This window comes from Mustela nigripes, chromosome 13, assembly GCF_022355385.1.
Source record: "Mustela nigripes isolate SB6536 chromosome 13, MUSNIG.SB6536, whole genome shotgun sequence".
In the NCBI taxonomy this organism is placed as follows: Eukaryota; Metazoa; Chordata; class Mammalia; order Carnivora; family Mustelidae; genus Mustela; species Mustela nigripes.
In genome coordinates this window covers 31,534,829-31,561,631 of record NC_081569.1, presented here as the reverse complement: position 1 = coordinate 31,561,631, position 26,803 = coordinate 31,534,829, and the positions used below count along the sequence as shown (strand labels likewise).

At 45.7% G+C, this 26,803-nt stretch overlaps 1 protein-coding gene across 1 annotated transcript; it reads right to left on the bottom strand.

The window, feature by feature from the left end:
• HEXA (hexosaminidase subunit alpha) lies at positions 1-26,755 on the bottom strand. The gene is made up of 14 exons (XM_059371892.1): positions 26,453-26,755; positions 10,014-10,106; positions 9,057-9,122; positions 7,402-7,448; positions 6,780-6,890; positions 5,768-5,869; positions 5,190-5,322; positions 4,386-4,566; positions 3,337-3,423; positions 2,999-3,071; positions 2,082-2,265; positions 1,786-1,876; positions 1,279-1,383; positions 1-243 (listed from the first exon to the last, which is right to left on the bottom strand). Exons 1-14 carry the CDS (start codon positions 26,703-26,705, stop codon positions 180-182), a joined length of 1,590 nt encoding a protein of 529 aa, XP_059227875.1. The 5' UTR covers positions 26,706-26,755; the 3' UTR covers positions 1-179.
• Between the last annotated feature and the right edge of the window lie 48 nt (positions 26,756-26,803).

The following is a 26,803-nucleotide window of genomic DNA, read 5'->3' as shown; positions in this document are numbered from 1 at the left end:
TTATGGAAAATGCCACATCACTCTTTATTAGATGCTAGTGCCAACACTGGCCCCCTTCTCTCCATGCACAGGGGCACGTGGGCAAGGGGCTCCGTCCCCCGGCCGGGATGCAGTGGAAGCCTGGCCCCACTCCCACTCTCCCAGGGCCAGCACCCTCCTCAGTGCCTCAGGCTGCTTGCTCAGGTCTGTTCAAACTCCTGTTCACAGTAGCCTACATTGAGGGGCTGGGCTTGGACACCTCGCCTGCAAGAGGACATGAAGAAACAGGGTGTGATGAGCCACTCAGATGGGGTCAGTCCAAGGCCCTACAACATCTCTACCACAACCAACAGTCTCCCCTTCCCCTATTTCAGCACACCTCGAACTGCCCCTGTATACAAGAATTACTCAGGGATCTTATTTCCAGAGATTCCTACTTGGCCTGGGCTCACATGTTGGCAAGAATCTGCATTCTGAACAGGTGATTCTGATACACGGACATCCAGGAATTTGCGGTGGGGACACCTATTTCTATCCTGCCTGTCTTTGTACTTGAGTCCCAAGTAATGCAGTTCCTTTAGAAAAGAGCTGATGCCTAAGGGGTGCCTAGTGCTCTTGGCTCCCTGAACCCCACTTTAATGGCTCAAATGCTACAAATGCAGTGGTGGTGGGGGACCACTGTGCTGTCCTGTTCATGCACAGGGTGTGGCCATGAAATCCTGTTTAGCCTCCCAAGTTCCGGGATGTGACCAATCTCTATAGCGGATCCCCGGGCATGGCCTATTATTCAAATGAGCTATGTACTTAGAAATGGTAAAGAACTAGCTCAAAGTTGCCCAGGGAATCACACACAGTTGAGGCCTAGACCTTGCCATGGCTGGCTCTCAGCCCTGTACCAGGCTGAGTCCTTCAGGTCCTCAAGACTTAGTCAATGAATACATCAGGGAAATGACCAACTGAGACAGGTCCATCCCAAACAGCAGCACAGCTGTCATCAGAGCCCATAAAGGCATGGCCATGGCTAAGAGCAGAGACTCTGAAGTTGGCTTGGATCAAATTCTGGTTTTGAGTGACTTGGGGCTTTACATTAACTTCTCTGTGCCTCAGCTGCCTATCTCTAAAGGGAAGGTAAAACTGCCTACCTTCCAGAGTTATGGTTAAGATTCAAAAAAATAATGCCTATAAAGGGCAGTAACTGCCACCAAGTAAACCTCTGTAAGCACTAGCTATTCTTTTCCCTGTAGGTCTCCCATCTGCCCACCCACTGTGGGAAGGCCCCAACACGGCCTACTTGCTTACCTTAGTAGCTCACAGCGGAATCGCGTCAAACGTTTAAAGGCGAAGTCCAGGCTAGTCACCAACTCATTGCTCCACAGCCTCTCGGCAACAGCCCCTCCTCTGGGCCTAGTGGGAAGGGTCACGCCGCAGGTTGGCTTTCTTCAAAGAAGCCGGACACTCACAGGCTGCTGCTTCTTATTCAGGCACCCTGGACTCGGGGCCAAGGTTATTCAGAGTGACAACCTGGCCGGGGGGCTCCTAGCGACTTCTAGGGACCAGCTCCATCTTCATTAAGATGGGCCTCACGGTCCCACTCTCCTCCTCTCCCAAAGATATGGAACCAGAGTAAGTTGTAAACACATCGTGAACTGTTACTGACAGCAGCAGCAGGTGTTCTCAAAATTACAGCTCCTTCTCTCTCAGGCTGGGGAGGAAGGACTTGTCTGCGGGTGACTGGACAAGAGTGAGTCTCTCAGGGAGAACCCGTGCCCACAAGCCCAACCACCCATGTCCTCAGGAAACCCTTACCAGAGTCTGGGGGCCAGATTTGTGCTGTCCACATACTCTCCCCACATACAGGCCTCTCCGCCAATCACTAGAGCCTTTTGCTGAGGGCTACCTAAGGGAAAACAAGGAACAACAGGCTGCTGGTGGGGTGGGGGGTAACCCTAGGGTTGCCCCTCAAACACTTTCCTAAAGTAGCCCTCTCTTCAGATAGGTCATAGCTCAACTAACCTGAAAGGTCGAGCCCAGACCCTCCTGTCTCCCACTCTGTGCACCAGCCCAGCCTCCTCTGGTCAGCCAGGAGAGCTCCCTGCTTTCACCTTTAAATTCCAAGGGGTCCACCATGTAGATCTCACTCCAGTCCGGGCCATAAGTTATGTGATTCAGGTACCAGGGGGCAGAGAGCAGGGCGCGGAAGCCAGCTTTGGTGATGAGCTCCATCTCCTTCATATAATGTACTGGTGTCTCTTCTCGCCATACCTGAATGACTGTATCTGGCCGAACCTGTCACAAAATTAATAGCACATGGCTGAGAAGATTTCTGGCCCATATGCTATGCAAACAACCCAGGCCAAGGGATATGTGCCCACTGTGCTCTCAAGCAGCTAAGTATTTCTCTGTGACTCCTAACCCCTAGGTTTCTAACCCAGTGCAGGGGGCCCTGTAGGCCCTAGGAGTCCTCCCTGCTGCCTCCACCCCCAGTCCTTCTGCAGCCTTCCTGTCGGGACTGAGACAGTAATACTGGCTGTGAGCTAAGGGAGACAAGTAGTAGCACAGGAGACTCATCAAGAGGTTCCCTGTCCAAGAATCTCCAGATGTTTCTGAGGATGAGACAAAGTTCCTGCAGAGCCCCTGCATTTGGCAAGAGACTGGGACCTAACTGATCAACGATGAAGGAGAAAGTAGCCCTGCTCCCAAACCTGGAGGACCCCGAGTCTATGGTCAGAGAGAAAGATCAACCCAGCATGCCAGTCTCAGGAATCCTGAGTAGCAGGCAGCAGAAATAACTCTTGAATAGCTTGTGGTGATGGAAGAGAGACAGATGTTCTGACACTCTCCCAGTGCTTAGACCTCTGTGACCTTTCTGGAGGGGAAAGGAGAGATGGCCCCCCAGTGCTCTGAATATTAAAGCCTAATGCAAACCCAGGGAGGACCAGTCTGTGCAGAGGCAGAGAAGGGCTTAGAGACCAGAGGGAAGCACTGCAGGTGGCTCCTTCTCTCTCTGCCCCTGGCTCACCTTTACATTATTATCAAACACCTCCTGCCACACCACATAGCCCTTGCCATAGGCAGAGACGATGTTCAGCAGCCTGGAGAGTAAAGAAAGGGTCTGCTCAGCTCAAATAGGTTCTAGGCTGTTGGTGCCAATGCTCTGGGGGTGGAGGCTGCCTAGGGGCTCATTCGTGATCGAGCAGTATCTTTCCCAGTTGGGAACTGACTACTCCAAAGCTTAAAAGATAGGACAAAATACCCCTTCAAGGGCCCAGTAAAGCAGGGCCTGGGCCTGGTATGGAAAGGGAGGACTGCATAGGAGGTAACCCCAAGAAACCTTGCCCACCCTCTTTCCTTCCTCACGTCTGGATGTAGAAGGACTCCAGCTGCTTGAAGTCATTACCAAAGCCTTGCTTCTTCATAAAGGCCTGGATATCCGGGTTGGACTTCCTGAATCCCAAGAGAAAATGAAGATTAATTCTTTCGACATCCTCAAAGCCCAAAGCTTAGGGATTAGTCACCTGGCCTCCCATGATTTCTTTTTTCACTTGAAAAACCATTCAACTTCAGATCTCAGAGGCCCCAAATATGGCAGGTGTGGGGGAACAAAGCCATGTGAATGGGGCCACTGACACAGGCTGAGAAAGCATGAGTCTGGACCCCAAGAGCTTTCAGTTTAAACTCTCAACAAGAAGATATATGAACCTGTCTGGTCTACTGTATTTGGCTCTAAGGCTCTGGCACACTGGATTCTGGCTTCCCTGTTTAACGCCCAACTCAGGCATATTCAGCTCTTCCGCTCTCATGTATTCTTTATTTCAGCTGGATATAGGTATTGCTGTTTCCTGCTGTGGCTCCCTCCCCCAAGAACGTTTACATTTTGCTCACGTTTCTTCCTGAAATGTTTCCCCCTCTCCACTTCTCAGAAAAGCCTGTTTCCCCAGATTCAGCTCTAGTGTGCACTTCTTAGAGAAGCCCATCAACCTCTTCTGAGCAAAGCAGATATGTGGGTTTGGACCCTCATTGACTGGACACTTTCATATGTTAGTCTCAAATTCATCTGTGTCTGGACTTTTCAACCAGACTCTTTTACAAAGGTGGGGATTATTTTTCTTTCTTCCAGGACTTTCCCAAGACAATTTTGGTCCCAAACCTGGTTCTTCCATAAGTCTATCAAGGATATGACAGGAGAAAGGAACAGTTTCACATTCACAGCCTTGCCAAAATCCAGGAGGGCCTCTATGTAGGTGGAAAGAGGAAAGGCCCAAGACCTGGGCCATCTGGACTAAGACAGATTGTTCTCAGAGGTTAGCCCCTGAGGAGCACATAAGATAGGTAGCCTCTTGGGAGCTAACCTCTATTCTGAGTGAGCAGTTCATCAGGCAGGGATGGGAAGATCAAAGGGATCATACCAGCAGGTGAAATCAACCTCATCTCCTCCAAGGTGAAGATAAAAATCCGGGAAGACAGAGCTGACCTCCAAGAAAAATGTGCTCATGAATTCATAGGTACTGTTGAGAATGGGATTCACTGGTCCAAAGGTGCCAGAGGGATGAGAACCAGAGTAGCAAGGAGTCAGTAATCCAGGGACACCTAAGCCAACAGAGAATCAATCCCACACAAGTGTCACAAATACAGAGACCCCCACACAGTCATATACTTAAAGACATTAAGTTGCACAAAGTAAGATAATCATATTCATAAACATTACATGTACATAGATGGGGACCATCTGGTACTCAAAAATGCTGGTGATCATGAGCTTTTAGACATAGTCAAAGAAAGAAAAATATATCCACAATCAGGTACAGGGACTGGGTTATCGCCAGACAGCTATCAACACACACATACCCTTTCCCTTGCCACCTGCTTCCAGCAGGGGGTCACCTTTGTTCCCAAAGGCTGCTCTCCTCACACTGCCTTTAGAGAGAGACTGCCTGATCCAGCCAAATGGCAAGACCTTTCTTCCACTCTAGGGCACAGTGTGCAAGAACATCATTAAGGCAAGACCATCTGAGAAGAATGTGCCTGTAGCTTAATACTAAGCAGTGGCCTCCTTTGTCCAAAGTAAGTTCTGCCTATCTAAATTCCCAGTGGAAGGAGTTGATGGAAAACATTCTTCCAGGGACCAAGGCTGGGTCATACCGCATCCATGAGTCGAAGCCCTGAAGCCCCAATGAGGAAGATCAGCAGACTCTATCTAACTTTATTCTTACCTGGTCCCCAGGACTGAGTGTGGCCAGGGGTGTCAAACTCTGCCAACACACGGATACCCCGAAGGCGTGCATATTCAATCACCTCCTTCACATCCTGTGCTGTGTAGATATGGGTGGCAGGATTGTAGGACCCCTGAAAGGCACAAGACACCCTTAACAATGTCATTTCCTGAAGACTAGCAGAGAAGATACTCAGAATGCCTCCACGACTCCCTGCGTATCAGGAAATCTACCCTCAGCTCTTGGTATCAGGGACTATCTCCAAGGATCTTTATCATAGTTTCCAGTAAGCCAGCACATCTATTCCTTTCATAATGCCAGTGAGACAACAAGGTAGGCAGGTAGCAGAATATAAACAAAGACAAAATGAGACCAGGAGAGATTATCTGTCAGACTAAATTAATGGCAAAGTTTGGACTCAAACTTGGGTCTCCCGTTCCAAATCCGGTGCCCTTCCCCTAAGTCAGTGTGTCCCTCCAACTGGCTGTGAGGATGAGAGCCAGTGTCCTTGCCGGCAGGGCCACAGCCAGGCTCAGACATCGACCCACAAATTTGTTCTTAGAGAAATCGAGACATACCTTTCTGGTGATCTCTGGAAAAGTGAAGCTGTCATATGGGAAAGAAGAGTCATCGACCAGATGCCAGTGGAACACGTTCAATTTATTGTACGCCATGACGTCCTGTAGATCACAGCACACACTGTGAACCCATCACAGCTTCTCTGGTTTCAGCCTCAAACTTGGGATGGCAGGCAGACTGGCAGGCTGCTCCACGTACCCCAACAGCCTCAATCTGCACCGGCTTCCTGATAAATGCTTACAGGGTCTATCAAATCTTCCCTTCAGAGAACGCCTGGCTATAGAGGGAAGACCTAGCACATTTCTTATTCTCCCAGAGCATATCCGAAGATACTGGACAGAGGCATTACCTCCTCTTTTTGAGATGAGTTTTAGCCACACTGAGAGGACAGCTGCAACTATGTGGTACCGTGGTTTTCCAAAAGCACCACCATGTCCTGAAGACTAGTATGTCTTCCTGCCTTTTGTTCTGGGTTGTCTGACTAAAATTTATCCAAACTGTGAAGTCGACTGGTGAATTTAGTAGCCCCATAACCCAGAAATCTCAGAAGCCAAGACTGATGGATGTGTCTCCTCCTTTGGTTCCACCAGAGGAACAAGGGAAAAGGTGGACACGTGAGTTGGATCAGCAACTGTAGGATAAGATTGCCCATCAAACTTAAGATAGTTAGGAACATCCTGAGCTATGGCTTCTGAACATCTCTTTCCTATGCCCTTGTCCATAACTAAACTAAAATAAGCTTGGCTCGATCAAAGAAGCGAATTCCCCAAACTAGCTTCTGCATTCCTGGAGATAACCTGGACATTGGTCCAGGGTAGCCAGTGGGATAGATTTAAATCACTCCTTTTTTTTCTATTTTTTGTCTTAGAGTGGGTCTTTTCCATTTTCCCTAGGAACTCTTAAAGTTACATACATTTCCTTTGCAACTCTTTAGGAATATGGCAACTGGTCTGCCCCTTGCCCCATCACCCCAGAACACTAAGGGCAAAGATGGCCTTAAGGCCTGGGTACCAGTGTGTCCAGGATGCTAGTCAGTGGCAGGTAATGGCGAGACGTATCCAACAACAAGCCCCGGTGAGGGAAGCGGGGAAAGTCTTCAATCTCGGTTTTGTTGATAAAGAACTGTGTGGACCAAACATTGAACATATCAGGATTTGAAGGGAACTCACCATGGGGATAGAGGGGAAAAAGGAAAAGTCCCCTGATCCTTCAAAAGTCACTCTATGACTGTTCTGCATAGCAACTATCTCCCAAATGCCCCATATATTAACCTCAGCGACCGCAAACAGGCACCTATCAGAGGGTAACGGTCCCATGCTAGCCAGGTATAGCCATCCCACATACCACTCAGCCTACACATTCTGGATTTTCACTGTTAATCTGTTTATTTTCTTTAAAGCAGTATGGTCTCAAGGTCATTATTAAAATAATGACTCAAGAGAACTAAATTACAGTGATTCCAAAGAGACCGAATCTACCAAACTGGTTTCCACTCATGTCTCCTTCTAATTCTTGTTGGGGCCATCTTGAGCCTCCAGGACTCTAAGACAAAGTAAGTTATTTCCAGGACTCAACATTTGGAGCAAATCCACAGAGATATAAAAAGGAACCCTTTCGGGGGGCTCCCACTCACCGTGCCCTCAGGAGATCTCCAAACAAGCTGGCTAAAAGTCTCCAGACCTATGGGGAAGTAGAGAGGCAAAGTAAAGACTTAAGAATATGGGAAAAGGATGCACCCATCTGGAAGGATCCCAACGTGACAGAGGAGGATGCTTGGGCATATGGTAAAAGTGGATATATAGTATGGGCTTGATGAGTCTCAACACAGATGCAAAGGGGATACTAGAAAGCCAGTATCTGTTTTTACTCTGCATTTGATTTTGGGAGGTGGCAGTGTAAGGGGCTTTAGTGCCTCTCCTAGGAACACACTAACCCTCAAAATCCACATACCTCTTATCCATATTTCCTAAGCCTTGAACTGACAAGAGTCTTAAGAGAGGCCAAGATGTCTGCTTATGAGTACAGATGCAGGAACAAGCCAGCTCACATGGGTTCAGGCTTTCCAAATTAATACAGATCAAGAGCTAAAGGAGCCGAGACAAAGGGGTCCTCAATCTTCTGCCCCTTCTATTATCCCAGACTGAACTGTGAAAAAGTAATCAAGCTTAAGTTTCTAAGGAGCCTGGGTTCACAGCTGGACCTAGAAGACAAAGAACCATCTACCTTTCCTCTTGAGAAGGGAACTAGCTATAGGGAGCTGAGATAAGACAGGAAGCAGCTGCCCCAGAAGGACTGCCCCAGTCCCCCGGACACAAACTCCTAGATTCTGGCAAAGGCAGGCATGCTGAGTGCAGAGTGTTATATGTTCTCGACAGCTGGAGCCCCTCTTCTGACAACCCAGAAGAAGGATTTCCAGAGTCCCAAAAATTCAGCATGAAAGAATCTGAGGTCTTAGGGGTCACTTGGCACCTACTTCAAGGCAGACTGCTCTTATATTGTTTTGGCTTCTTTCAACTCTGATTCTGACACCCAGAATTCTGGAGTTCCGGATTTCCCCCTGCCCCAACCTGCCTAATCACAGCACCTGCACAAAAGGTATAAGACAGTAGAGAGGGTAGTCAGCTCCCAGTTTCTCCAAAACACAGGAGAGGAGAAGAGAAGGGGTAAGGGAACAAAGACGAACCAAAACAAGGTTTAAATTCTGTGAGAATTTCCCTCCTCATTCACCAGCAGGGGCTTTGCAAAAGCAGTAGAAGTATTTGGCTACATCTATATCTAAGGACCAAATACCTTTTCAGTAAACCAAGAGAAAGAGCAGAGGCCCATCATGTGTTAGCTAGTAAAGTCCCAATTTTCTCCTGGAATATTACGGTTCTACGTATCTTATATGATTTACTTCTTTTTTTTTTTTTGACATTTATCTTTTCCTTGTGATCAAGTTTTCCTTTTTGAAGAAACTTTCCAATTACATGTGTTTAATGAGAGCTTCACGGGCAGTGTTTGTGGCAGAGCCCCAAGCAGCCTGTTCCCTGCTGGCACACTGGGCATCAGCCTGCAGGGTCTTTCATGGCTTGCCCAGAGCACCTGCCCAGGACAGCTGCTGCCACTATCGCATGGGCTGACACCTGTCAACTTCTAGAGAGAGCTGTAAGGAGAACACTCCCTTCAGGTAGATGGTGAAACACTCCAAACGGTCTCCATAAAGAAAGCCTCCAGTATGTGCTGGACCCTCAATCTTATCTTCCCAACCCACTGAGGTCAGCCTTCCCACTTCAGCCCCTATGTTACCTCGGAGAGCTCCCCAGACGGTCTCAGAGAGGAGGAAACAATGATCATCATTTATGGTCAGGGTGTCTGAAATGACAGAAATGACTCCATTGGTTAAGGACTTCTACTCTCAGATTACAGATCCCATGTCCTGTGTAAATCCTTGTATTAAAAAACAAGAGTAAGGTCAAAGAGGAAACATCCCCAGAGCAGAGTAGCTGCAGGCCAGCTAGGCCTTGGGCCACAGTGGGAGGGTGGTCTCCCAGAGGCTCTATAGGCCTTAGAAGATAATACACAAGGAGGGTCAGGCTAGAGAAGAAAAGTACCACTTGCCCCGTGGTTAGTCCACCCCTCCTGAAACACGAGTTCCCACCAGCCCTTAGCTGAAAGTATGAGGCGTCAGACAGGGATGCTTGGAGGGTGTATCCAGGTTACGGTGTTCCCAAAGCCTCGTAATCACCCTCCTTTCCCTTTGTCTCCAGGCTTCATTCAGGTACCTCATCCAAGAATGTGAGGAGGAGGCCAAGACTTGTACGTTCACTTTGGAGACTGAGAAGTTCCTAGATACTGCTGGAGGACGGGAGGCATCATAGGGCTAATGACCTGACTTTATTTCAGTCATTATGTCCAAAAACCTTAGGACCCAAAACTCCTTCTCTCCCCAGAGTGGGGTTTCTTAAAGAAAATCACCAGATTGTACAAGCTCCTAAAATGGCAACAAAATTATACACAGTGCAGAAGGCAAGTGTTCTGTGGGACTCCATGAAAAGCCACTGTGACATTCCACACCACCTTCAGACACTGGTTAGAATGCATATGAAAAATTCACCATCTTTGGTTCTCAGCCCTTGATGACCTGGAGTCTCCACAGTCCTGGAGGGCTGCAGGCCTAGCATCAGGAACTTAGGCCAGGCCAAGTAGAGTTAGAGCTCCAGACAAGTGCTTGCTCTCTACAACAGGGAACAGGGTGGTACTTACAGTTCTCCACCGACTCCAAAGAAGGAAGCTGGTTACATCCAGGAATGACCACAAGGATAGTCAATGAATTCTTCTCTGGTGCATGCTGTTTTCCTGGAAGGACAGGGTAAACTCAGTGTGGCTGACCTGCCACCAGAAGCAATAGGCAAAACCAAGATCCTACAGGAAGGTCCCTAGCTCTAGGCCCTTCTGTTTGCACGCTGTGTGGGAAGAGGCAAGCGTGGGGAGGGCATTTACCCTTGGCACAGGCACTGCCTCATCACCTGTTCAACTCTTTCATTTTGGTTGTGCTCCCCTCTCTGCCCAAGAACCTGCCCTGACCCATGTGTCAATGACCTGGCAACAGCTCTTTGTAACCAGGGCTCTGTATTTCTAGTGTGGTACAGTCAGCATGATTCCATTACCTCGACAACTGCTCCTAAATTAGAGGCAGCTTGACAGCATTTCTACTCAAAGCGTGGTGGGCAGACTAGCTGCTGACTTGCAAGCTGCAATACCGGGTGAAAGGAAAGATACTGACAGGAAGCTTACACAACACCAGAATGTCAATTATGTCAGAATAACCACGCTGTTTAGTCTTAACATGTCTTTGTAACTCATTTTTTTGACGAAGGGAGTAGTTTTACATTCCCATGTGTGTACCTCTCCTCTCACTGCAGACTGTCGCCTGAAGCAGCACTGTTCTTGAGGGCTCCCAGTGAAAGGATTCCAGTGTTGTCAAAGCCCAGGAGCTGATACAAGCAGATGAAGCAGATGACCAGAGGAGCTCCTATGCAAAGGAGGCCTGGGATCACCGAGCTGGTGCCCCAGCAAAGGTACATGGTCACCATCCTATCCTGCTTCCTTCCCTCTTCCCAAACAGGTTCTCTCTCTGAGGCAGACGTCTGCCCAACAGTGGAAAGCCACCCAGTATGAGCCAACATCTAGCATAGTTCTTCAGATGCACCCCACCATGCCCCCCCAAAGCCCAAAGAGCCAAAACCAAAGCCAAAATACTAATGCACCATCCCTTCCCATCCTCCTAATGGTTCCTCTTTGTGTGGTTCTGATTGTACCGCCCCAAGCTTGACCTCAATGAACTCCTTCTTTCTATCCTTTTCTGGAACTACATGCACCCACACTGGCACCACAACCATGACTTCCTGTGGAACTAGAGTCAGGGATAGGATGGCCTGGAGAAAGGCAGGGAGAGAGAATTCAGAATCAAACTGGATCCCCAATGTTACCCATCTCTAGGGCAGAAGTAGCGCAAAAGCCTTGAGCCTTTTCCAGAAAACCTGCTCAAACATCACAAGCACTACTGCAGGGCTGCATCTCAGCTCTCCGGCTCACCAAGAAGAAAGCCAATAAGGGGCCCTTTTCTATCATCAAGAGCAAAACATATTCTTTCCCCTCCCTGTAAATACTCTGCATCCCACACTAATACCTTCCTAAATCCTGCAGGGAGAAGAGAATCTGAGTCTACTCTGTGCCAGGCCAACTCACAACTCCATTCTATACCCTGAAAACCCATCTCCAACAACAGAGAACAACCGGACTGTCAGGGCAGGGACTTCCCTCAAAGCAGAATCTGTAGGGCTCTCCCAAGCTCCCCAAGCAGACAGGCCACCTCTACAAACCCCCAAGACCAAGGAAGACTTAACTGAGAGGCAGAAGCAAAGAAAACTATAAAAGAATATTCCTCCTTAAACTATGCCCTCATCTCTTGCCCCCACTCCAATCCCACATATCACAGAGCCCCAATATCAAATGTGGAGAGCTAATCTGTGTATCTAGCCAGGCAGCTATCCAAAAGACAGCAAAGTCCTGAGCTTCAGCGTGAATTCCCTGGACCTCAGCCTGCAAAACTGAGAAAAAATCACAACTATCCCTGTGCAACAGCCACAGTCACTGTCCTTATAACATTTGGAGGCTGCTAAACGCCAGCCTGGTGACTGCCTGCAACTACTGCCTGGAACATAAAAAAACCTCTAACTTCTGTTGTTGCTGCTAGTGTATTTTTATTTTCCAAAACACACCTGCACTCCATCCTCTAAATCCAGAGTCTTTTCTGTGGGGAGGGCTGTAGACTCCTTACAAGATCTGATGAAAATAAAAACAAAAGGACTTTTTCCCCTAGAACAATGGCCCTAAGTGAGGGCTCATCTCTCCATCCCCCCCTCTAATCTTATGGTGAAGAATCCCTGTCTCCCGGAAGCGTTCTCAATGACTCATTTTGGGTTGGGGCTGATAAAGGAGGTAGAGAGTCATGGCTGCTATTTAAACGAGCCATGAGGGGGCCGGTCTCGGGGAGGTGGCAATGTGGGAACTAGCAAAACAGGAGGGATACTGGGTCATTTAAAAGGACGTAAATAGTGTATCGTCACTGTGGTTTTCCACGTCCAAGTTGCTACCCTGAAGCAAGCAGGAAGAGGCTGGGGACAGGCCACCTTCCTCTACACGCAACCACATGCTCTGCACTGGGAAGGACTGATGTGTGGGAAGCTTGGGCACACTCACAAGGAGCCCAGCTGGCACAACAGGAAACTCTGAAACCTCAAGTGCTCAGAAAGAACCATGGCAAACAGAGCACTGACTTGGGCAATCAGGAAAGGGTGGTTTGGGTTCTGCTGCTGCTAAACTGAATGAGTCTCGGGGCTCTTATTTTCTCCCCAGCAAACAATGGCAAGGTAGGACCACATTCTGGCTACTCCTCCACAGAGTTTCTACTCTGTGACTCCACACACAGATAGTATGCTCCAAGGTCTCAGTCCATGGCCATGACTTCCTGACTCTACTGCTCCCTCATCCCGTGCTTTCACATACCCCTGCTCCTCTCCTCTGGTTCACTGAAAAGTCTGCACCTTCTAAATTTAAGAAGGGGGGAAAAAGTCAAACAGTACAAAGTGTTTACAACAAAAAAATTAGTTACCTTTGGCACCCCTCTCCTTTCTGCATCATTTAGCCTCCAAGACAGCCCAGCTCTGGACATGGAACACCTGAAACTCTTTTTCTACCACAGTCCTGCTGTTGTACTTTCTCCAGATGCCAGTGCTGTGACCTTTCCATTACTCTGCTATTCTCAGTTCTCTCCTATTTTCACTTCCCTTCCTGCTGGCCTACGTGTGCTGATCCATCCCCTCAAACACAGTCTAGCCAGTACTCCCAGCAACCTGTTCTTTTCTTCTGCTGCTGTACCCAGTGGATCAAGTAATGTCTGCCTTCTGTGCACTGACTCTGGCTACTGCATCCTACTGGAGGGAAGAGAGAAAATCATGTGACAGCAGAACTGGGCTGCTGTAATATCATGGTCTCTCATCCTGGCCGGGCCCTTGGTGCTACCTGAACATCTCCGTCTCCACCATTGCTTTCTTTTCTTCTCTGCACCAGTTACTTCAAGTTTGAGCCACTTTCTTCAAGTCTGTAACCCGATCACCACCGCCCTTCCTCTCAGCAGACAATCAGAAGAGCACTCCCATCCATCTCTACCTCCCCTCTCCTCCCATACAGAAACATCTGCAACACATGTCTAGTCTTTATCTGTGCCTCCTATCCTGGTGGAAAGGGTTTCCTTTCACCTGTCCTCTGGATCTCGTCTGAGGAGAGATCCAGATTTCCCCCCAAATCTTCAAATTATTTCTTTCTACTGATTCTTTCCCACCAGCATTCAAATATTTGCAAGTCTTCCTGGTTTCAACTCCATGTCATCTCCAACAGACTTTTCCTTGCCTTCTGGTCCCAAAGAAACTCCAGAGGAAATGCAGCCTAAGCAGCTAGGTGTTGCACTCCAAAGCCAGACAAAACCGGATTCAAATCTTAGTTCCAACACTTTCCCGCTATGGGGCCCTGGACAAATGATTTTCCTTCTGTGCTGTGGTTTCCTTCTGAAAAATGGGGATTGTGATTAGTACCTACCTTACTGGACTGCTGGGAAGATTGAGTCAGTACACGTAAAGGGCTTAGTCAGTGCCTGGCACACAAGTGCTCATGGAGTTGGCCAACCTCAGCCCTCTCCTGGTAGCCACTTCTGACATCCTATCTACTCCTTAGTCCACTACAACATGACTTCTTTTTCCTCCACTCATCTGCAGATGCCTTCACCAAGGTCCTGAGGTTCTATAATTAAACTCAAGGGACCCTTTTCACTTCATTCTTCATTCATTCATTCAACAGTTATTTACTGAGTGCTTACTATGTGCCAGGCTGTTCTAAGTGCTGGAGACACAGCAGTGATCAAAACAGACAAAATTCTCTGCTGTCCCAGAGGTAATATTCTGGTGGCCACTCACTTCTTAGGGGACCTCTTGGCAGCATCAGATATCCCTAAACTCCCTTAGCTTAGGGAACATGGCTCTCCCTTGGTTTTCCTTCAAGCTCCTTGAATATGCTTCCTCATTCTCCCCTTCCTTCACCAGCCCCTACATGCTAGTGTTCTCCGAAGATTTCAGGCTTCTTTTTTTCTCTTCCTTTATACTCTCCTTGGACGATGTCATCTACCCCACAGTTGATTGATGATTCTCAAATCTACCTTTCCATGCCAACTCTTCCTCTGGGATTCTAGGCTCATAGGACAACACTCAGGTAGCTTAAAAGCCCTTCAAATCTTAAATACTAAGTTCAACTAACTCTTCATTCCTCTTCCTGGCTGATCTTCTGTTTGATCTGTACCATCTATTGATTTATCCAGACCAGAAACCTCTTTCTTCTCTCATCTGAGTAGATTAAAAATTCATGTACCCATAATATTTACCAATGGTCCACTATGTGTCAAGCCCCGTGTTAAGCACTGAGATTACAACACTAAAAAAGAAAGACCCAAATAAGTCCAGTTATAACAAAATCCTTGTTATCTCAAAATCTTGACCACCTTCCCACCCCCAATGAGTCAATGCCTTAAATCATCCTCTCGTAATTTCTCACCTGAATGACTAAAAAATCTCCCAGTTCTCTCTGCCTCCATATACATCCCATTTCAATCTACCATTCTCTGTGATCTTTTAATATGAGATCTTTTCTCTGCTCCTAAGCAGGAATTCTCACGGTAACACAATGAACTCTTTACAGAATCCTGAAAATGCCACGTTTTCTCCATACTTTCCTTTACACATATTGTTTCCTCCAAGGGAAGCAAACTTTGCGTTGCCTCCAAATCTCACCTAATTATGAAACGGTTCTGATTCTTCCTTTTATAAGACTTTTCTATCATTCCCCCACCCTTTCCTAAGAGACCTTCCTACGAGATCATGAAACAACGTATACATACATTTTTTGGTAACACTTATCTTAATATATGCTGTTTATTTGTCTATCTCCTCACCGAGGCTGTAAGTTCCTCAACAGCAGGGGCCAATCTCAGGGCCTTTGTATTTCCAGTGCCTGACACACGGTAGTCATTCAATAAATGTTTGCTGAAAAAATGAATGATGCTAGAATTAAAAAATGCACATTTAATGCTATGTATGCATAATGATTGTGCTACATGATAATTAGGCATAAATGGCAAGTAGTTAATGGAGAGATAACTTTTATACGCCCAAACCTAGTATTTGTTAAGTCCTGGGACTAGGATGGGGAATGGTAAGAAGACACCCAGGCATACAGAAAGTGCCTTTTCAGACACTGCTCTGAAGAACCATTAATCCAAAGATTTGGGTGTTTCTACTCCCTGGAAGGGAGCGCTCATTCCTGCATCAGGGGACCCAGAAACTATGTCTTTACCTCAGTGCACAAGAGCTTCTCCTTGCACCCAAACTGCTCCTCCCTGAACCAAAATATTTCCATCATATCAATGTGTTTAATTCAGAGGATTTTAGTGACATGGAGAAAACCCTCATTTTGGTTATAAAGTGGCATTTGGTTTGGCTTCTGGAGTAGACACAAGAAAAGTCAACCCAGCCTAGGCACCTCCCTGCTCTTTCAGGTGTACCTTGCCCCTTTGTGTCCGGTACTCTCCTAGGCCTTGTCGATTCTCCACGCTCACATTTTTCCCCTCTCCCGCCCACCTTTATCTCTGTCACATCCAGGCTCTCTCTCCCCTTATTCAGTCTAACGAAAGCCCTAGACATCATTCATTTACCACTCATTCTTCATTCTAGCTAGGATAAACTTAACATTTACTGTACATCTGAAACTGTGCTAGGTGCTGGGGCAGTTCAAAACAGAAACAAGTCCAGTCCCTGCCCTTGAGGAGCTCATAGTCCAGTAGGAGAGACAAACACAAACAATAATTACAAAGCAGTGTGATTAGGGCTGGGGTGGATACTATAGCTACCCGGAGAAAGGAAGGGATGCTTCACCTTGGAGAGGGTCTCTGAGCAGAACCTTGAACCCCAAGATGGGTGTTTGCCAGGCTACCAATAGGGAAAGATACTCCAAGCCTGGGAAGCAGTCAGTGCAAAAGTACACTGTTGTGGCTAGGGGAAGAAGCAAGGCCACTCCTGCCAAAACTTCTTATCCCTGTTAAGTAGGAGTCTGAGAACCCAGCTGCCCCCGAGCCTGGAGGCCCCCCCAGTGCTGCTGAATTCAGTCTGGACCATAGTGCCTCCTCCCACAAGTCCCAAGACTTTTCACCCTCTAGACACTACTAATATCCACTCAGAAATACAATCTATCCAGCCCATGAATGAATCCTGAATGTTCTCCTTTCCATTTTCTTTGTAAATGCTAAAGTTAAAAGTTTTCTCATTTCCCCCTACTTTTGAAACTTAATCTGTTCTCTTCCTTTCTTCCCACCATGAGAGAGCACCTCCCAGTGATTCTGGATCCCCAAAAGATAAGTTAACATTTTGCACAGTCTTTCAATTTTTTTTTCTAAATACACAGATTTGTTTTTAAAGCAAAATGAGATTTAAAGCAAAAATGAGATCCTAATATGTAATAGTTTGCAACTTTTTCCCCACTTACCAAATGATTTGCAGATCTTTTAATGTCTATATATAGATCTACATCTTTATTTATAAATCCTAAATAGAATTCCATTTTTGAAATATACTTTAAAAAGTGGAAAGTCCTAGTTTCTCTCCTCTTTGTGGACATTGTAGAATGCTTCTAAGTTTTTGATATTATAAGCAATGCTCTAGTCACCATTTTATATATGTGTGTGTGTGTGTGTGGTATATATATATATATATATATGCATTGGTTGAGAGATTTCTGTAGGAAAAACCCTAGAGGTAGAAATGCTAGGACAAAGACAGGAAAATTTTGGTTTTGACACTGCTAAATTACTCTTCCACATTGTTATATTTGAACAAAAGTACAAAACTGATTTATATCTGAACCAACACACATGAGCCCATTCCTCCACATCCTTCCAAAACTAGACTGTCTCAATTCTTTTTCATCTGTGCTAGCTTGATAAAAAAAATATACCATTGTTTTGATCCGTACTTTAAATGTAATAACTGAATTTGAAAATCACTTCACATTTACTGGCCGTATATGTGTGTGTATACACACACAGACACACCCACACACATATGTATTTTGTTTTTGAAAGACAGAGGGAGCCAGCAGGGTAAGGAGGAGCACAGAGAACGAAAATCTTAAGCAGGCTTAACTCCCAGCATAGAGCCCAACTCAGGGCTCAATCTCATGACCATGAGATCATGATCTGAGCCAAAATCAAGAATCGGGCACTTAACCGACTGAGCCACCCAGGCACCCCTTTACTGGCCATACTCTTTGCACCTTTTTAAAGATTTTTTTTTTTACTGATTTACAGAGCTCTTTTTAGATTTTGACTGGTTTTTGTTTTTGTTTTTAATTTGACAGAGAGAGAGCACAAGTAGGCAGAGTGGCAGGCAGAGGGAGAGGGAGAAGCAGGCTCTCCATTGAAGCAGGAAGCCTGATGCAGGGCTCGATTCCAGGACCCTGGGATCAGGACCTGAGTCAAAGGCAGATGCTTAACCAAATGAGCTACCCAGGTGCCCCTAGCCTGTCAATTTTAAGACCGCAAATAATTCCCCCATTTTGTCCTTATTTTTTTTAACCTTATGGTTCTCATGCTTTGACTTTTATGTAGTCAGATTTGTTCATCTTTTCCTTCATGGTTTCTTCTATCTGCTTGCTTAGAAAGACCTCCTATGCCTCTGGGACCATATAAACAGTTCCTTATATATACTTCTAATAGTTTTATGGCATGGCCTTTATCTTTAGATCTTTAAACCACCTAGAATTTACTTTTGTGTTTGATATGAGACATAGATTTAATTCTATTTTCTCCCAAATGGAGAACCAGTCATCCCTACATATTTACTGACTAAGCAACTTTGCACTTTTGATTAGAAATGTTTCCTTTACCATATATTAAATTCTCCCATGTATATGAAGCTTGCTCATTTTCATGGCAATCTTATAGTCAGGAGGACCTACCATGTCACACTGCTATCATCTTTTGTCATGTTGCCCAGTATACTGACGCCTCTGCACATTTCTGTTCTGGACCCACACTCCCATTCCTATAAATGTTGTTTCTCCTACTCCACCAAGCCACCTGGACTACACATCACCCACCCCCACAAGCCTCTGGAATCCTGTTATTGAACTACCAACATCCTCAGTCTCTTCTACTTCCTCCTCAACTGAGAACTGACTCTCGCCAGGAACATTATTTTCCCTATGACTTGCTCTGAGAGACAGCTCCTTTTCAGCTGCTTCTAGGATATCTAGCCTCTACCATCAAGTGAAAACAAACAAACAAACACCTCTTTTCTGTGGCTAATGACATTTAATTGTATAATCTCGAGCCTCGCCTTATCACCAACACTCTACAATATCCTGGTCATGTCTTTATTACTCAAGACTTTGGATCCTGGTCCCCAGTCTTCCTCTCCATTCTAAGGTTGGCTTTGATCCTAGGTGATTTCAACACCCAAGAGGAAGAACTAACCCACATTCTAGCTTAGCAGTTATCCAACAACACCTTAACACCCTCCCATGGTCACCTTTTGGACCTTCTCGTCCCCTGGAGGTGTTCCAGCTCATTCTCGCAAGCTTCTGTACTATATAGCTAACCTGCTGAACCACCCTACATCTGTGTGCTTCAACCACAGTGGCACTGAGTTTCTTAAATACATGACATGAAGGCTTCTTTCCTGAAGGCTTTTCCCACATGCAGTTCTTTCCATATGGATTACTGTCTGCATCTCCACCAACTCCTACTTTGAAATATGACTGGACAGCTCTTTATGGAAGCCTTCTCAGAACGTGCCCTCTGCTTCACACCAACACTTATCAGTAACAATCACTGTACTGATACTTTATTGTATGTCTGTATTCCCACCTCTGAAGGACAAGGACAGTTCAATTAATATTCTTGGAGAAGTGCTACTGATAAATTATAGTTGCCTAATAGATACTACTTGTACTGAGGATGGACGGAAAGAAGGAAGTTGGCCAGAAACACTACTGGAATTTGATAATGAGGGGCCAGAATCAAAACATTCTTGAGTGCTAATGATCAAGCAGTTAGATGCTACAAGGTACTAACTGTGGCAATTAACACTCAAGTGTGATCAGGGCTTACTCCTACCAAAGGCCAGGAGTTTTCCAAAACATCAATTGGTATAATGCTTGATGAAAATATTTAAGAGTAGTAGATTGCCCTAAGGTTGCATGTTGAAAAGAGCTAAATCTTTGTAGACAAACAGATCTGACTGGAATTTCTACTCCACAACTACTAGCTGTGAAACCCTGCACATGTTATGCAGCCTTTGTGAGTCTCAGTTCTGAAGGATGGGGATAACACCAACCTCATAGAGCTATTATAAAGATTAAAGGGCACAGGGACGCCTGGGTGGCTCAGTGGGTTAAACCTCTGCCTTCGGTTCAGGTCATGATCTCAGGGTCCTGGGATCGAGCCCCATAGCTGGGCTCTCTGCTAAGCAGGGAGCCTGCTTCCCCCTTACCGCCGCCTGCCTCGCTTCCTGCTTGTAAGCTGTCTGTCAAATAAATGAATAAAATCTTTAAAAACAAAGACTAAAGGGCATAATATACAGCAAGTGCCAGACACTCAATAAATGCTAGTTTTCTTCCACCTTCTACTTCCTTTCTCTTAAGAAGTCAGTTTTGCCACTTGGCTGGAGGAGCCCAGAGTTGGGGTGCCTTGTGGGATAACCACACCATTGGAACAGCTTCTCTGAAGGCTTTTCATGAGCTGCACATAGGAGCCTGAAGGCTCTACTACTATGTGATGACACCCTGTATGGCAAATAGGCTGAGACTCCAACATATAAAAGGGACATGAGCTTAGAACTCTAAATTTGCCTCCGACTAGGGCTGTGGACCTAGACTAAAGACCAAAGCCACTAATGTGGGATCTTAGTACTAGTTACTACCAGGACAAGATCAAATAAGACAAAAGTTAAACTTTTACACTAAGACACAGTGTACCTGGTAAGCCATCTTTCTTGCTCCCAAAGGTTTGCAAAAGAAGGGGAGGCTCCTGGCACCCAAGATGATAAGCAACCAAACTTCCTGCATCTGAGCATACATTTCCACAGGAAAGAGCTCTCCCCCTTACCCAAGCCCAATCACCTTCAAGAAGCGGACATTAACAGCACACCACTACCGGCTAGAGATCAGGGCCGAGTGCAACACTAAGGAAGCTTAAGCAATAACAAAAGCTTAAAACAAGCAAAGGAAATGAAAGAGAGAAGGTGACACAGTAATGGGTCTTATTCATTATAGTCAGGACTTGAGAAGAAAAGCAAATCCATTTCTCTATTACGATGCATTATAGATCTATAAACCTTGAGGAAGATCACAGAAAACCCTTCACACTTAAAACTTTATCACCTCTACAGATCCAACCTCCTCTCTTCAACTGTCCTCCTTGCCAATGGCTCCACAAAGGTGGGCGACAACTCCTAATCCAACTGGCTGACCCTGTTGTTGATGCACATTGTTTCTCTCCTTATCAATTATTTCCAGTGACAGCAGAGGAAATTTAGGAAGATGCAGAAATATTAAAGTAACCTCTTTAATTTCTGAAAGTAGTATTGGCTGGGCAGTAAATGTAATCCACAGGAAAAGGATTTCGGTTTAAGCCTCAAAGAGGCTAAGAAATTGACAGTGTGCCCCAGCAAAAAACCTTGTAGCTGTAAGAAAAAATAGCTCACATGTGCTACTAAAAAACAAAAACCAAGTACCAACTGGCAAAAAACCTGCAATGCCTTGCTTGGCTCTTCTGTTTGGAAATGAGGAAGTGAGACAGAAGGAGACGGGAGGAAGGGCAGCTCTGTGGCTCAGACTTCATTTTTATTGCTTTAATTTAAAATCACCTATTTCTTCCTTTCTTCAAAGATTGTAAAGACAGTCATCCCTATCTCCCTGTTATCTTCAGAAATGCTTGAAATGGAGACAGATTAAAAAAATAAAGCAGCAGCTACTTGGAAATTAGCCTGAGGGCACATAGTTAAACAAGTGATTAATAAACATTCTCTGGCTGACTCCTAAATAAATCTTGTTCTAGACCCAGAGCCCTCTACTGTTTAGGTTTTCAAGCAGAATATCCAAGGCAGGGGGAGTGACAACAGCTCTAGAAAGTAAGACTTGAGTTTTTCATAAATCAGGCCCGGGATACTTACATACATCCTGACCAAGTTGAGCTGCTTGGGCTCTGTACTATCCCGGGCTACTGGGAAAGTATTAACGATAAAGAGAAAATAAGGTTGTGGGCAAAGAGGCTGGTTGAGGATTAGAAGCCAAGCTAGTTCAGGCCTTGGGATTCAAAATGGAGCCCAATTATTCAACTATCATGCAACCCATCTCCTTCCAAATTCATATATTTCTCCTCCTTATGTATCCCTCCATTCCCCATACACCCCTTTCACCAAAAAAAGTAATTCTACTACAAAACATTCTTCCTCAGCGGTTTTCTTCCTTTTTGCTTTCAAGCAATAAATTCAGTGGCAATAAAGTCTTCACAGGAATAACCTGTCCTTGTCATGGAAAAGGTTAAGGGGACAGAGCCACTATGCAATTAGAGTGCAGCACTAATCAGGATTGCTCCATCTCCTCTGCCAGCTGCCCAACCTTGTCTGTTTCCCTCCTACATTCCCTAGATTCACTCCCAAGGCATCTCCAATTTTGTAATGAGATAAGAGTAGTTTGAGCTGGGACCACAGCACAGAGTGATCCTCCTTTCTCTGGAATTCACAAACATTCCAAATTTGAAGCCTGAAAGGCAATCATTTCTAAATGAAACCTGCAAGTCATCTTTTTGATGCTCTTAGAAATAGACAAAAATCATGAGACTTTCTTTTATACAAAGTAGACCTTTTAAGTTAATATATCCAACAAATAATTAAGTATCTCTTATGTTCCAGGCATTGTAATAGAAGGAATGGTCAAAGGAGGTATTTTAGGAGATTTAGAGTGTAATCAACTGTGCCACTTATCAGTCATTTGTTTCATGTCTGAGAATGAGCAAATCAAATACTGATGATGGCTACAGAAGGAGCCAGATACTCATACAATAATCTTCCTTCCATTCTAAAATAAAAGGAGTTATTCTATTCAGGGATAGTGGCATCCTAAGCAACTCATAGGGACATGTGACTATCACAACTGGACGTGAACTTTTTTTTTTTTTTTTAAGATTTTATTTATTTATTTGACAGACAGAGATCACAAGTAGGCAGAGAGGCAGGCAGAGAGAGAGGAGGAAGCAGGCTCCCTGCAGAGCAGAGAGCCCGATGTGTGCCTCGATCCCAAGACCCTGGGATCAGGACCCGAGCCGAAGGCAGAGGCTTAACCCTCTGCGTCACCCAGGCGCCCCACGGACGTGAACTTTAATAAAAACTATTATGGCTTTTAAAAACCACTGTGGCTTCAATCAACTAGTTTCAGAAAGGCAAAGAATTCAATCAAATGCAAAATCAGATTTACCCATTTTACCTGAAAAACTAGGGCTTTATCAACTCCATCAGGCACCCAGAAAAGTATCTGGGGCAACATTAGAGAGGTGCTATCCCAAGTGATCAGATCTTTGATTCATAAACAAGAAGTGGCTCAATAATCAAAACAGAGAATTAGGTTCACTCAGGTATCCAGAGCTTAAACTAATTCCATTTAACAGGTTTAACAACATGCAACATGCAACACACACCCTCCAGTTGGCAGAAACACCTCTCAATGACAAAGACAGGTAGCAAATACTAAACACCTTCATAGACCATTCAGCAATTGTGGACTACAGCTAATCCTTGAAGGTGAATTCAGAATCAAATCACACCTCAGTAAAAGGTTTGTTTTTCAGGGAATTATGGATTCCACTGAATCCCAGGTTCAGATCAAAACCAGAAGTTGTGCTATATTAAGAAAAACATTGGCCCAGAACCTACAAAGAAGTTATGTGGAAGGAGGAGATGGAAAGCTGTTCAAAGCTAAGATTTAAATTGCATATGTTGTTTTCTTTACTAAAATCAGCCCCATAGAGAAATACAGTCTGGTTTGGGATGTGCTAACATTGCTTTTCCCTCCAGGGATTCATCCTTGTTTTTGCAGGAAGAGGATTACAGCTCAAGTCATCTGGAAGCCTTCCAGGAGATGAATGTTCCAAAGGGAAGGCTACATAGGAAGAACGATAGAGAAGGAACTTACTTCTGTGTCTTTGGTAATGTTGATCCAAACCAGTTTTCATTATCTCTCTTAATGGGTTAAGAACCTTCAAATATAGGAAACTGATTCGCAGTAAGGTAACAAATTGAAATCAACATCTTATTTGGTTTTTTATCTGTCTCTCAATCTTTCATTAGGTAATTTACTAGGACACCATTGTCATATATCATCCCCATTTCTATTTTCTTCATTACACTCTAGACCTATAGCAATGGAGGTAATGACAATTTAGATTTGTAGGACTTATCCTAATTTATACCATAGTAACAAACATTCTAATTATCTTTTAAGCATCTTATAACACGTTGTGTCCTTTTGCTTCATACTTCTTCAACTGGACTTCAACCTTGAGCCTACTTTTTTTTTTAAGATTTATTTATTTATTTAAAAGATTTTATTTATTTATTCGACAGAGAGAGAGATCGCAAGCAGGCAGAGAGGCAGGCAAAGAGAGAGGAGGAAGCAGGCTGCCCGCCAAGCAGAGAGCCCAATTCGGGGCTCAATCCCAGGACCTGAGATCATGACCCGAGCCGAAGGCAGAGGCCCCAACCCACTGAGCCACCCAGGCACCCCTATTTATTCATTTTAGAGAGAGAAAGAGAGATAGAGCATAAACGGGAGGGGCATGGAGAGGGAAAGAGAATCTCACGCAGACTTGCCGCTGAAGGTGGAGACCAATGTGGGGCTCGATCTTGGGATCCTGAGATCATTACCTGAGCCAAAACCAAGAGTCAGACACTTAACCAACTGCATCTAGGTACCCTACATCTACTTTTGAGCGTGCTGTTTTTTTGTAACCTCCAGAATACCCAGCACTGGAATAGGCACATACCAATTAGATGACAGATCTTTTTTTCCTTTCTGCACAAGCCAGGCCCTAACTTTTCTGTACCAAAATAAACACATTCTGAGTGCCAATCTTGTCTAAGGCATTGCTTGTCATAAAGGATTCATAGAAATATGTGATCTGTGACACACAATAGCAGGCCTTTTATCCTCCCTGGCCTAATGGATCTTGCCAGTTAAGAACTACCCTGATGGGTAGAAGAATAAATGAAACAAGATGGGATTGGGAGGGAGACAAACCATAAGTGACTCTTAATCTCACAAAACAAACTGAGGGTTGCCGGGGGGAGGGGGTTTGGGAGAAGGGGGGGGGATTATGGACATTGGGGAGGGTATGTGATTTGGTGAGTGCTGTGAAGTGTGTAAACCTGGTGATTCACAGACCTGTACCCCTGGGGATAAAAATATATGTTTATAAAAAATACAAAATTAAATAAATAAATAAATAAATAAATAAAAAAAAAAAAAAAGAACTACCCTGATGCTGAGACTTTTTCTTTCCCTAAATTATCTATCATGCTCTAAGTACCATCTGTTTAATGAAATGCATTTTAAAAAAAAGAGTTTATTTATTTGACACACAGAGATCACAAGTAGGCGGGGGTGACGGGGGGGACGCTGAGCAAAGAGCCCGATTCGGGGCTGAATCCCAGGACCCTGGGATCATGACCTGAGCCAAAGGTAGAGGCTTTAATCCACTGAGCCACTCAGGTGCCCCTGAAATGCCTTTAATTCTATAAATCAAATGAGAACATTTGTGAAAGTAACTTAATCACACCTGAAACACAGCACGAGATGATATTACCATATGACCAGTCATAAATACGGCTTCCCCCTCAACAACCTATACATCATATGCAGGGAACCAGATTCCAAAATAGTGTGGGAAAAAACCTCTCAATTTTAAGCCCAGAAAGTAGAACTTTATTCCTTTGTGTTGCTCGATCTTTCCTACCAATTTGCTATGAAATAATCCTCAAACACAATTTTCAGCAACTGCCTTAAAGAAAACTGCTCACCGGGGCACCTAGGTGGCTCAGTGGGTTAAGCCTCTGCCTTTGGCTCAGATCCTGATCTCAGGGTCCTGGGATCAAGCCCTGCATCAGGCTCTCTGCTCAGCAGGGAGCCTGCTCCCCCACCCTCTCTGCCTGCCTCTCTACCTACTTGTCATTCTCTCTCTCTCTGTCAAATAAATAAATAAAACCTTTAAAAAAATAAAAAAGAAAAGAAAACTGCTCACCCCTGCTGTTTTAGATGAAACCAATATTCAAAGCACTCCTGATTTTACTTCAATCCCACACTTCTGCCCAACCTCATTCCTTCCCACTCCCCAGGCCCCATCCTCATCACATACCCCCTCAAAGCACTTTGAGCTCAACCACGGTGGCTCTGCTCAAAAGCCTTTCTTCCTCCCTGGAATACTCTTTCAGTCTTGGCCAGTTATATCCACGACCCCACCTTACGTGGCTGCTCAAAATCTTCTCCGATTTCTCTCACATTTACTGGACATGCCATGTGTCAGGCACTTTCATGTAATTTTGCACAGGTCAAGTCATCGCTAATGTCTTATCTTGCCAATCTCTGGCCTCATTCTAGGACCCTCAGACACTTGAACACGGTCAGAGGGATCACCTTCGATGTCTCCTGGCACAGTATTTTCAGCAATTTGATATCCTTATTGAACTGCAGTCCTGTAGTAGGCATTCTCAGTGAAACAGAGCCCGGGGGCGGGGTGGGGGGGGCAGGATTCCGGAGAAATCCTGGCTCCAGAAGTCAGCTCAGTGAAGCAAAGAATGGAGCTGGGGGCTAGACGGGGGGAATCAGAGATGGCAGCTGGAGAAAAGGCGCAGGAGGAGGTGGAGACCAGAGGGTTGAGACTAGACGACAGGGTAGGGCAGAAGCCAAAAGAAGGGCGTCTCAGGAAGTTTGGGGAGGTGCCCCCGGGCAGGCTCTCTCGGAGCCAGGAACGAGGTGGGGCAGGTCCGACTCACTTGTGGGTTCAGGAGGTTGCCAAGAGTGGGAGCTGAAGAGGATGTCGCGGTAGCGTTGGAAGGCCTCGTCGAGGACCGAGCAGCCCGGTTGCGCAGCCGAGCTGACGTGGTACTGGAACTGGAAGTTGTGCGGGAAGATGGCGTAGTGGGACTCGGAGGTCTGGATGTACTGGGGCCAGGGCCACAGGGCCGCGGCCCGGCCGGCGAGCACTGCCGCCAGCAGCAGCGAAAACCAGAGCCCCGAGCCCGCCATGGCCCGCCGGTCTCCCCGCTCCCGGCCGGCGGGGCCACGTGAGCCCCCGGTCAGCTGAGCGGCGCCCGCGTGACTACCGGCGTGCCACGTGACCGGCC

Bases quoted from the DNA above. Each gene is read 5' to 3' on its own strand.
- HEXA (XM_059371892.1), bottom strand. From the start codon at position 26,705: ATGGCGGGCTCGGGGCTCTGGTTTTCGCTGCTGCTGGCGGCAGTGCTC. The intron at 5,323-5,767 runs GTATGTCTCGAT...TGTGCCTTTCAG, and splicing joins TTCCAGAGATCACCAGAAAG to GGGTCCTACAATCCTGCCAC. The intron at 2,266-2,998 runs GTGAGCCAGGGG...ATTTTGTGACAG, and splicing joins TGTTTGATAATAATGTAAAG to GTTCGGCCAGATACAGTCAT.